Source organism: Cebus imitator, unplaced genomic scaffold, assembly GCF_001604975.1.
Source record: "Cebus imitator isolate Cc_AM_T3 unplaced genomic scaffold, Cebus_imitator-1.0 Scaffold232, whole genome shotgun sequence".
Classification (NCBI taxonomy): Eukaryota; Metazoa; Chordata; class Mammalia; order Primates; family Cebidae; genus Cebus; species Cebus imitator.
Genome location: NW_016107547.1, coordinates 2,862,122 through 2,873,560, shown reverse-complemented (window position 1 = coordinate 2,873,560; position 11,439 = coordinate 2,862,122). Strand labels below are relative to the sequence as shown.

The 11,439-nt window shown below is 37.5% G+C and overlaps 1 protein-coding gene across 1 annotated transcript in view; it reads left to right on the top strand.

Annotated features, from left to right (window-relative positions):
- The window catches only part of TENM1 (teneurin transmembrane protein 1), a 355,471-nt gene extending 344,700 nt beyond the window's left edge, over positions 1 to 10,771 (top strand). The window contains exons 27-30 of the mRNA XM_017497555.2: positions 603 to 990; positions 1,821 to 3,041; positions 3,905 to 4,047; positions 5,416 to 10,771. Coding sequence (XP_017353044.2) covers positions 603 to 990; positions 1,821 to 3,041; positions 3,905 to 4,047; positions 5,416 to 6,174 — 2,511 coding nt within the window. The 3' untranslated portion in view covers positions 6,175 to 10,771. The remainder of the gene's footprint in view (positions 1 to 602; positions 991 to 1,820; positions 3,042 to 3,904; positions 4,048 to 5,415) is intronic.
- The last annotated feature ends 668 nt before the right edge of the window (positions 10,772 to 11,439 follow it).

Genomic DNA, 11,439 nt, shown 5'->3' with positions numbered 1-11,439 from the left:
CAGTGGTACAATCTCAGCTCAATGCAACCTCCACCTCCCAGGTTCAAGCAATTCTCCTGCCTCAGCCTCCTGAGTACCTGGGGTTACAGGTGTGTGCCACCACACCTGGCTAATTTTTGTATTTTTAGTAGAGACAGGGTTTCACCATATTGGCCAGGCTGGTCTTAAACTCCTGACCTCATGATCCACCTGCCTCGGCCTCCCAAAGTTCTGGGATTACAGGTGTGAACCACCACACCCAGCTGGCATTCTTTATGTCTCAACTCAGATGCCACTTTATCCAAGAAGCCTTCTCTGGTCTCTCAAGTCTGAGTTAGCTGATCTTCCATTGCCTTCCAGAAGCTCTCTGTACCTCCCCTGTCATAGCACATTTCACACTATATTGTAATTGCTCGGTCACTTGTCTTTCTCCTCCATTAAAAATGTGAGTTTCATGAAGACAGACTACCACTATTGTGCACTACTGTATCCACTAGGGTTTGCCACAGTGTCTGGCACACAGTAAATGCTTAATTTGTGTTGAATGGATGAATGTGTATTTTCTTTAATCGCCTCAACTTTAGTTGTCCATAATATGCTCTTCTGCCTTTGTCTCGTTTCAGTCTGTGATGCTTCTCTTACATAGCCAGCGGCGTTACATCTTTGAGTATGACCAACCAGACTGTCTGCTCTCAGTCACCATGCCTAGCATGGTGCGTCACAGCTTACAAACCATGCTTTCGGTGGGCTACTACCGGAACATCTATACCCCACCGGATAGTAGCACTTCTTTTATCCAAGACTATAGTCGAGATGGCCGATTGCTACAGACCCTGCATCTGGGGACAGGGCGCAGAGTCTTATACAAGTACACCAAGCAAGCAAGGCTTTCTGAGATTCTCTATGACACCACTCAGGTCACATTGACATATGAAGAGTCTTCTGGAGTGATTAAGACAATACACCTGATGCATGATGGATTCATCTGCACAATCAGATACAGGCAAACAGGTTTGTTGTGAAAGAGTGGCGATGTGTACAACAACATCACTATTTTCTTATGACATTTTTACTGACCACAGCGTGAGACAGAAGCATTAATCTACACACTTTCAACTCAACTTTCGCATTACTTATCAAATTCTCTGATACTGAAAATTTAAAGCATGTTATAGTCTGATGAAAGCTGATTTCTTAAAAACACGTAGCACATTTCTTTCTTTCGGCTCTCAAGTAATTTGAAATCTAAGTGCCTGGTGTAACTGTATACCCATTCCTGCTCAGCACCAAATCTTCTCAAAGATGAAACTGCAAGATATAAGTCTCACTGAAACTAGCTCAAGCCCTGTGTAAACTTCATAAGCCACAGTTGATGACAAAATATCTTCATAAGTCAGAACTTTCTAATGTATTTCACCCTTTGGGTTTATAGAATGCCCAAATCCAGTTACTTTAATGCTGGACTTTGTCAAAACCTGACCCTCTGACTTTGTAGCAAAGATTAAATGAAATGAAAGCATTTTTGTCAGTGATTATAGCAAGAAAACATGTCCATAATATCAGCTTCATCACCCTAGGCTACTGGATGTGTTATTACTTCTGTAGTTTCTATAATTAAAATTTTCTATATACAGTATTCTAATTTTTTTATATTTGAAGATTACCACTATGAGAATATATATCCATGAGATAATATGCCCAGGCATTTTGTATCAGAGATCAATCTCTCATATTTTATTATTAATATAAATGCACCAGTACTAAATACAATAACACTAGACCTTTCTGACTCTTCCACATTGATCACCTACCTTCTTATTGTTTTGTTTTGGTTCCTACAGGACCTCTTATTGGACGCCAGATTTTCAGATTCAGTGAAGAAGGTCTTGTGAATGCACGTTTTGACTACAGCTACAACAATTTCCGTGTTACCAGCATGCAAGCTGTAATCAATGAAACCCCTTTGCCTATAGATCTGTACCGATATGTTGATGTCTCTGGCAGAACAGAGCAGTTTGGAAAATTCAGTGTAATTAATTATGATTTAAATCAAGTCATAACTACTACAGTAATGAAACACACCAAAATCTTCAGTGCCAATGGACAAGTCATTGAAGTCCAATATGAAATCCTAAAGGCAATTGCCTACTGGATGACTATTCAATATGATAATGTGGGCCGCATGGTAATCTGTGACATAAGGGTAGGAGTAGATGCCAATATAACAAGGTACTTCTATGAATACGATGCTGATGGACAACTGCAGACTGTTTCTGTCAATGACAAAACCCAGTGGCGTTATAGTTACGACCTGAATGGAAACATCAACCTCTTAAGCCATGGGAATAGTGCTCGTCTTACTCCTCTCCGATATGACCTCCGAGACCGCATTACCAGATTAGGAGAAATTCAGTATAAAATGGATGAAGATGGCTTTCTCAGGCAGAGGGGAAATGATGTTTTTGAATATAATTCTAATGGCCTGCTGCAGAAAGCCTACAATAAGGCTTCTGGCTGGACTGTGCAGTATTACTATGATGGGCTTGGGCGACGCGTTGCGAGCAAGTCCAGCCTAGGGCAGCACCTTCAGTTCTTTTATGCAGACCTTGCTAACCCCATAAGAGTTACTCATTTGTACAACCACACAAGCTCGGAGATTACATCTCTGTATTATGATCTCCAAGGTCACCTTATTGCCATGGAGTTAAGCAGTGGCGAAGAATATTACGTAGCCTGTGATAATACAGGTACCCCACTAGCTGTGTTCAGCAGCCGAGGCCAGGTCATAAAGGAGATGCTATACACACCTTATGGCGATATCTATCATGACACTTACCCTGACTTTCAGGTCATTATTGGTTTTCATGGAGGACTCTATGATTTCCTTACTAAATTAGTGCATCTGAGGCAAAGGGATTATGATGTTGTCGCTGGCAGATGGACAACGCCTAATCATCACATATGGAAACAGTTGAACCTCCTTCCTAAACCATTCAACCTCTACTCCTTTGAAAATAACTACCCAGTTGGCAAAATTCAAGACGTTGCAAAGTATACCACAGGTACTTAAACTGTGTAAAACTTTAAGCTAAACAAGTAACACAGTGCTGTTGATTTTATCACAGAATCTCAATGCCTTTGTAAATATGCTTCCTCTTCCTGACAGCCCACAAGTTATTGTGCATTTGCTGTCTTCCTTAGTTTTCTAGAGTGAGCAAAACGTGCATGTTAACATAAAATGTAATGCTTTTACATCCTAGTACGCTTGTTTAGCTATCTGTTTCTGTGTTTTACTCTTAAAAGCTTATATGAATAATTTCATAAAGGAAAAATTCAGGATTCTGTTTCATCATATAAATCCAATATGATGGTCCCTGTGGCCTTAGCACATTAGGAATTTCAATGTAGTAAGCTGAGCTTATATCCAGGATTATCCACAAGTCAAAACTTTTCCCTATAGAGACAGGGTCATGTGTTTTAGAATGGGTCATATAAAGGGGAGTTTTAGGCCAGGTGCAGTGGCTCACACCTGTAATGCCAGCTTTGGGAGGCTGAGGCAGGCAGATTACTTGAGGCCAGGAGTTGGAGACCAGCCTGGCCAACATGGTGAAATCCCATCTCTACTAAATATACAAAAATTAGCACGCACCTATAATCCCAGCTACTCAGGAGGCTGAGGCAGGAGAATCACTTGAACGCAGGAGATGGAGGTTGCAGTGAGCCAAGATTGCGCCACTGCACTCCAGCCTGGGCAACAGAGTGAGAGTATGTCTCAAAAGTAAATAAATGAATAAATAAATAGGAGTTTTATCCCTAACTTCCTATTGCCTGAACAGTTCGAAGGCAGGAGAGGTATCTTTCAAGTTTTCAAGAAACGTTGTAAAGTATGGGATTTTTTCATTGTTTTTAATATTGTGTCTCACAGACATCAGAAGTTGGTTGGAGCTCTTTGGTTTCCAGTTACACAATGTACTACCTGGATTTCCCAAACCTGAATTAGAAAATTTAGAATTAACTTATGAGCTTCTACGGCTTCAGACAAAAACTCAAGACTGGGATCCTGGAAAGGTTAGTAAAAGTTTTATCACCTCTATTTATCTATTTAGCTGAAACAACAGAAGAGTATTCAATACCTAGAAATTATATTTACTTGTATTTGCTTACTAATTTTTTAGTCTTTTTGAATATTCACTAAAATGTGCACAATTAATGAGAAGGTGGGATAAAAAGTTCCATGAGAAAAAGATCAGAGAATTGAGCTTTGGGGGAAAAAAAGACTAACAGGTTATTTGATGACTGCTGCAATAGGTAAATAAGAGGAAAGAGGAACTGAACTTTTAAAATTCTGAAATGGGCTACCAAGAGCAGTTATGGATTCTACCTAAAGAAAATTGTTCAGTAAGAGACATGAAAACATCAGATTTCCAATTGTAGGATAATTTAGGGATGAAGTCTTAAGAGCATGGGAACAACAGAATAAAATTACCCTGATAAAGAAAAAATATATAAGCACAACGAAGCAAAAATAATATTACAAGGGTAAAGTTTTGGGAAAAAATAGGAACATGAAAACATTTAAGATTTAGCAGGTGATTTCATCAGAAGCATGAGGTGCAAATGAGAATAAGGAGCTTTTTTTTTCGACTGAAAGAAATGTGAATATCTGTGTTTGCAAAAACAAAATGGGCTTAATAGAATAAAACTGAAATTTGGGAGTGAGGCCTTGAAATTTAAGTCCAAAAAATTCTAAGGGACAGGAAGTTCTAGATAGGTCCTATAAATTCATCCATTTTTATAAAGATGTAAATGCTTTTTGTAATTAAAAGTCCTTCTAAAAAAATTAGGAAAATGTTGAAAATTGCTGAAGCTTTGTAATGGATACTTGGAGGTTCATTAGTCTTTTCTCTTTATTTCTTAGTATGTTTGAAAATTGCCAAAATAAAAAAATTTTTTTTAAGTCCATGTAAAAAGATCTGTGAATTTCTGGCTGATTTGCCATAGTTAATTATAAGGTCTTAAGCTCTTTAAAGCAGGAGCCTTATGCATTTCTTTGGGCCTCACTGTGCCTAAGCATTACTCTACATGTAGTAATAACATCTAGTCAATGTGAGTGAAATCAGTGAAAATAAAATGTCTGTGTTTTGGAAGAGCTGGACCCACTTAAAGTGCCTTTTAGCTCTGCAATTCTGTGATTTCAAGTTTGAACATATTTCCTTATGTTTAACTCCACCGAGATAGAAGAATGCTAGGTAGTCGCCTATTAGTCTTTTCCAAACCTCTGATGAAGAGATTCCAAATTTGGCTATTTTTAAATCACTCACTGACAAATTAAAGAGAGAAGGAAGCAACCTTGCAAGCCTGTCCTTTCCACAATCACCAAGTATCTGACAGATGTCTAACCCCATGCTGCATCTGCTCTGTGCCTCTCTTTCCTAGACTATCCTGGGCATTCAGTGTGAACTCCAGAAACAGCTCAGGAATTTCATTTCCTTGGACCAACTTCCTATGACTCCCCGATACAATGATGGACGGTGCCTTGAAGGAGGGAAGCAACCAAGGTTTGCTGCTGTCCCTTCTGTTTTTGGAAAAGGTATAAAATTTGCCATCAAGGATGGCATAGTAACAGCTGATATTATAGGAGTAGCCAATGAAGATAGCAGGCGGCTTGCTGCCATTCTTAATAATGCCCATTACCTGGAAAACCTACATTTTACCATAGAGGGGAGGGACACTCACTACTTCATTAAGCTTGGGTCTCTGGAGGAAGACCTGGTACTCATCGGTAACACTGGGGGGAGGCGGATTCTGGAGAATGGTGTCAATGTCACTGTGTCCCAGATGACTTCTGTGTTGAATGGAAGGACTAGACGGTTTGCAGATATTCAGCTCCAGCACGGAGCACTGTGCTTCAACATCCGGTATGGGACAACTGTCGAAGAGGAAAAGAATCACGTGTTGGAAATTGCCAGACAGCGCGCCGTGGCCCAGGCCTGGACTAAGGAACAAAGAAGGCTGCAAGAGGGGGAAGAGGGGATTAGGGCATGGACAGAGGGGGAAAAGCAGCAGCTTTTGAGCACTGGGCGGGTACAAGGTTACGATGGGTATTTTGTTTTGTCTGTTGAGCAGTATTTAGAACTTTCTGACAGTGCCAACAATATTCACTTTATGAGACAGAGCGAAATAGGCAGGAGGTAACAAAAAAAATCTCTGCCTTTGCGTCACCAAAGACTGCCTGTTTTTAAAACATAAAATGGTTTATTGTATTGGTTTTCTAGATCAGAACTCTGTATATGTAAATATGGAGGAAAAACATATCCAACTGCCTTTCAATGTGACGGAAGATGGTATTTTAATATTGTTTGTTTAAACTCTTTAAGAAATGACAGAGATTTTTAGTTCTTGTGTGGCAGTATTCAAAATAACACAAGTAGAACTCAAACAGCTAAAAACAGTTTTCAGAAAGCACCACTTTCAATTTGCTGAGCCATGCATATGTTCCAATACCAGAAAGAACCCAAGGTTCTCTCTATTGTGACAAGCAGTTTCATCTTAACTGTTGGCAGGATTTGCAGGCTATTTGAAAAGGTGGTGCAATTGTATCTGAACCTTGCATTTCAAAAGACTGCCAGCCCTTTCACATTTTCCAGATCTGTTATAGGAAACTTAAAAACAGGTGTAAAATGTCTTCAGCCACCATCTCCTAGAGTCAGGACCCAATTGCCCTTCCTCCCTGATTATTCCTCCTTGCTTGTTAAAGTAAATGCCATATTGTTGTGCTGTGTTTTGGCGTGTGGTGGCTGAGTTCTGTCTACCATGCTTCCCTGTGGGTGTGGTAACCAGACTGAAGAGCCACTATTTGCTCGTGTGTACATGATACCAAAGCAGCTGGCCAACGTGACCTCTCTCACACAACGTGTTTTGACTCAATTTTTTACTAAGTTGTCCAGCTGTATCAGTATCATGTAAACGTAGCTTTTATTAACCTGGGTAGGAATTTCTCATTTATATATAGGATGTGTTTTGGTCATAGTTTCACATTAGTGATTCAGTATCTGTACAATAACTCAATGGTTTTGTGCACATGAAAGGTAATTTACTTAAAAGTATGATTCTGGTACAAAAACAAAAAGAGGCTTTAGCAGGCATACACACCTGAGATGCCGATACATACATTAACTACTACTGCAGAAATTCATAAGAGCCAAAACCTTAAAAAAATAGACCTACTACTTCAGTGACAGTACCAAAGGGAAGACCAAACCAAACATCACAGCAGTTGCTGCCTCATTGTTTCAGCCCACTTAGATTTATCTTTCAAATGTGCTATTCTGTATTGAACATCTCCCAGCCATATTCAGGAAATCGAATCAAGTGAATCCTTTCCAACCAAAAACATTTCAACTAATTATAGACAGGCAGACTCGTTTTTACTAAAATAATTTATATGGTTGGTTATTTTCATTCTCTGTCCTTACCCATTTATTTTTATGTCATCATCTCTACTGCCTAGGAAAATAACTATTTTCCAGGATGGGTTATTTGGTCTGCAATCATTTAAAATTTGGAGAAAGGTCAGGATTAGAGTTAATATCCGCCGCAGTTTCTCAATCTCTAGGAATCCTGCAGTGAAAGAAGCCCCTTGGTGAGCTGGAAGATTTGTGCCCAGTGACAAAGAGACAGTTTGCAAAATGCTGTGTAAGTTACCACAAATGAAAATACATGACAGCACAATGTGGCCGGTAGAAAATTCCCGAGCCAGCTTCTGCACTTTCATCACCGAGTCTGAACATTTGCTATGTCTGAAGGCAAATTTATGATGGAATGTTAGTTTGGATTCTTTCCAGCTGCTACCTAAATGCAGTGTGGGGTCATTGCCTTGCTTTGCGAAGACGGTTTCTTTGAAAATATGCAAAGTCAGAATCTAAGCTCACATTAAGATTTTTAAAGAGTCTGCCTCCTACTACACAAAGGGAAACGAGGGTAAGGAAATGACCCTGGCAAACAGTAGGGAAGGGTGTATTCAAACATTTCATTTTCAAAACCTTCCGGTTAGAATACCACTTACACATATATTCTGAGAGATAGAATTCATGATGAACTAATCTCTCTTTATAATTGGAAACACATTAACTTAAGATATTGCTAATCCACACTAGAATCATATTATTGGGTTTTTCCTGAATCAGGCCTGTGTTAATGGTACAGTATTCGGAATGGAATTCTAAAATTATTAACAAACTTGTTGAAAATTTGAATACCTCCACACCAACCTAAAAATGGACCTTAATTTCCTAGAACCTCTGATGTTCTTTTAAATTAATGGAAAAATAATTTGTGAACTGTATATAGAGAGTGCATTCATAAATGTGATTATGTATTTTATCACGAATCCAAAATATCAATATTAGAGTCTATTTTGGTTATATTTTAAGCGATTATACTTTTTTGCAATTCACTGATGATGTATCATTTTCAAACTGCTTTAAATATCCATTAGAAAAAATATTTGAAGCTTCTACTTAATAGTGATTACCTTGAACTGTGCATTTCTAGTTTGTAATACATATTTAGTTGGTTTGTGCCTTTAGTTTCTTAAAGTTACATTTGTATTATATTCAGGAAATGCACTTTTTATTACTTACAGCTGTGGTTTTAATACTGCCTTGAACTATTACTATTCTTTTTACAACTCCTAAAGTTTGAGGGAGGAAAGAAAAAAAAATACAAAAGGTTAGCACTGATGAGTAGTAAATCGAAGAGAAACATTTCGGCATTTCTTAGTAAGAACATGGAGGTGTTGAATATAATGCTTTCTATTAAGCTGAATAGAAAGAATGCCTTCATTGACTTGTAGTTTTGAAGTTTAATGAAAGAACAATTCATTTGCATTTCTGATGAACGTGAAAGCATTTTTTAGAGAAACATACGAATTTCTCATACCCAGCAGACAGGTGGCCGACACAGCACAGTCACACACCATTCGAGTAAGTTAAAGTGAGAGCACAGTAGTTGGACTCTCCAATGAAGAACATTCTGGGCTGGAGGCAGGGAATACTCCATGGTTGTTTCTTTTTTTCCTAGTTAAACCCATTTTGTTTGTGCTTTTCTGTTTTGTTTTGTTTTCACTCTTGCACTACAGTCTAGAGATCCAAATGAACTGAAAAGTTCAAAGTTTAACACATTTAAATATGTTTATTTTTAGTTGTTATTCTAATCGTTATTGATTAGAAGCATGACTCCTGAAGGAAAGGGAAATAAATCTCAATTCATACTAACTTTCAACAAAACACTTAACATATAAATAAGTATATGTTTTATTTTTTAACCCAACAAAATAATGTATAAAATAAGTATGTCCTTTACTGTCAATTTATCTAGATGATCTATAATATATAGACTACATATATATAATATATACAACATAGCCAAATGTATGAAAACTTGACAATGTATAATTTGGAATTCACATGCTACCTATGTAGAGAGGTATGAAAATAAGTTATAATTTTCATGAGACTTTTTCATCACTGTTGACACAGTTTCAAGCATTCCATCATGTTATTTTGACTCTTTCTTTTTTCTTTCTTTCTTTAAATATATTTTTATAACTAGACCAGGCCCCACTATAATGTCACCTAAGAGAGTCAGGGTGAAGTTTTTGCATTAACGAAGATGTGTTCATGTAAGGGTGACTGTAATGGAGATCAGTGGTAATGGAAGCAAAAGCACAGTAATCAAGTATTGAAAATTTTGGAGAGATTGGAGTGTATTATAGCTTGTGGAAAGACAAAAGGCTACAGATTGAATGCAACATTCTTGTTTTCTTGGAGAAATTCACATACACATAGCTGACCTGACTAGTACTTCAGCTCTTCCACAGCCTTCTATAAAGGTTCTTTCTTCTGCAAAGAAAACAAAAAACAAACCAAAAAAAAAGCGAAAAAATAAAAAATTTTAAAAAAAGCAAAGCAAAATTTAAAAATACAGAAAACAAACAACAAAAAATAGTTGAACCATAAATAGTGACTATTATTTCAGTGTGTCCTTCATGTGAAAGCTATTAAGGACCAAATATACTACTGTCTGTAAGAAGAAATTACTTCCTAAACAGTAACTGAAAATACTTAGAGTTAAACTTGCTGTGGATTTTGTCTTGGCAGTTGTCATCTTACATTATTTGTCAAAGGAAATGTGTTTGGCAGTTAAAAATCTTTCCTTAGATTTAGTGGTGAACTTTAACCTCTTAAATAAATGTTAGTATATCAGATTGTGTCCTTGAAAAATATTTTACGTGTATGAATCATGACAACGTCTAAATCTTTACTATTCTTCTGGCAAAAGCATCAGTAAGAGAGAAGGCGAAAAAGAGAAGTATAGCCTTTATGTCAGAAAAACATTCTTTTTAGCTGCTTACTTTCTCATGAAAAGTAAAGATGTTTACAGTGTATGCCAAGTTTTCAGTTTCTGTATAACAACAGTTAGAGGTTCTAATCATATTGAAAATTGTGTTATAATGGTCTGAGCCATGTTGCTAGGAAACAATAGGTTCCAATTTTGTATTCCTGCTCTCCTGTGCTGAAAAGTGACTGGATACTGTACAGGTTCATGTTCTCTGGCTGCAGTTAAATGGTCTTTTGCATTTTGCTCTGGCTTTCAGGCCAGAAGCATGCATTTTTCTACAAGAGCATCACAACAACATGCTGTAAATATTTAAAGTTAAACATTATGTGTTGATATTTGAAAGAAAAGTACTTTGAATATTTCATTTTTAAAAAATAAAATTGCAAATGAACAATGCGTCCCATTTATTCATGCGCCATACTGCATTCTTAAGTCAGTCTGGTCACCTGAGATAGGAAAAGTGGCTCACTAACAGGGAACAATAAAACCACATCATCTTGAAAATGTAGGTACAGAAATCAAAAAGTCACTAATCCCAAGCAGACATCTCTTCATTTTTATTTTTCATACAAATAGGATCTCTGACACAAATGACTATTTAATAAACAAAGAAGAGTAGCTGCTGCAAATCTAAATGCCTCTAGGCTATGACTTTTAAAACGGCTTCGCTCTCCTTTTGGTGCCTTTCTCAGCTATAGAAAGAAAATAAAAAATTATAAAAACCAGGGTGGGAGACATACAAGAGTTCAGAGTGTCTAAATGCATTGGCAAAACATGAATGATGGGGCGGCGGCCAGTGGAGAAGGGTGTCAGGGAGCGGAGGCAATCATGAAACACTAAAAAAAAAAAATCCTCTGCAATTATAATTGCCATTTGGCACTTGTTTTTCACAAGAAGACATTTACAAGTGACACTGGGAAATCTGCCCAACAGATCTTCAAAAATTCATCTTGATACTAGTGGAGCACATATAGTCCAAACAGCCCATTACTGAAACTTACTGGAAATCCTGCAATTTACACCGCTTCAAAATGCCCTGCTCCTTTTTTATGTGTATAC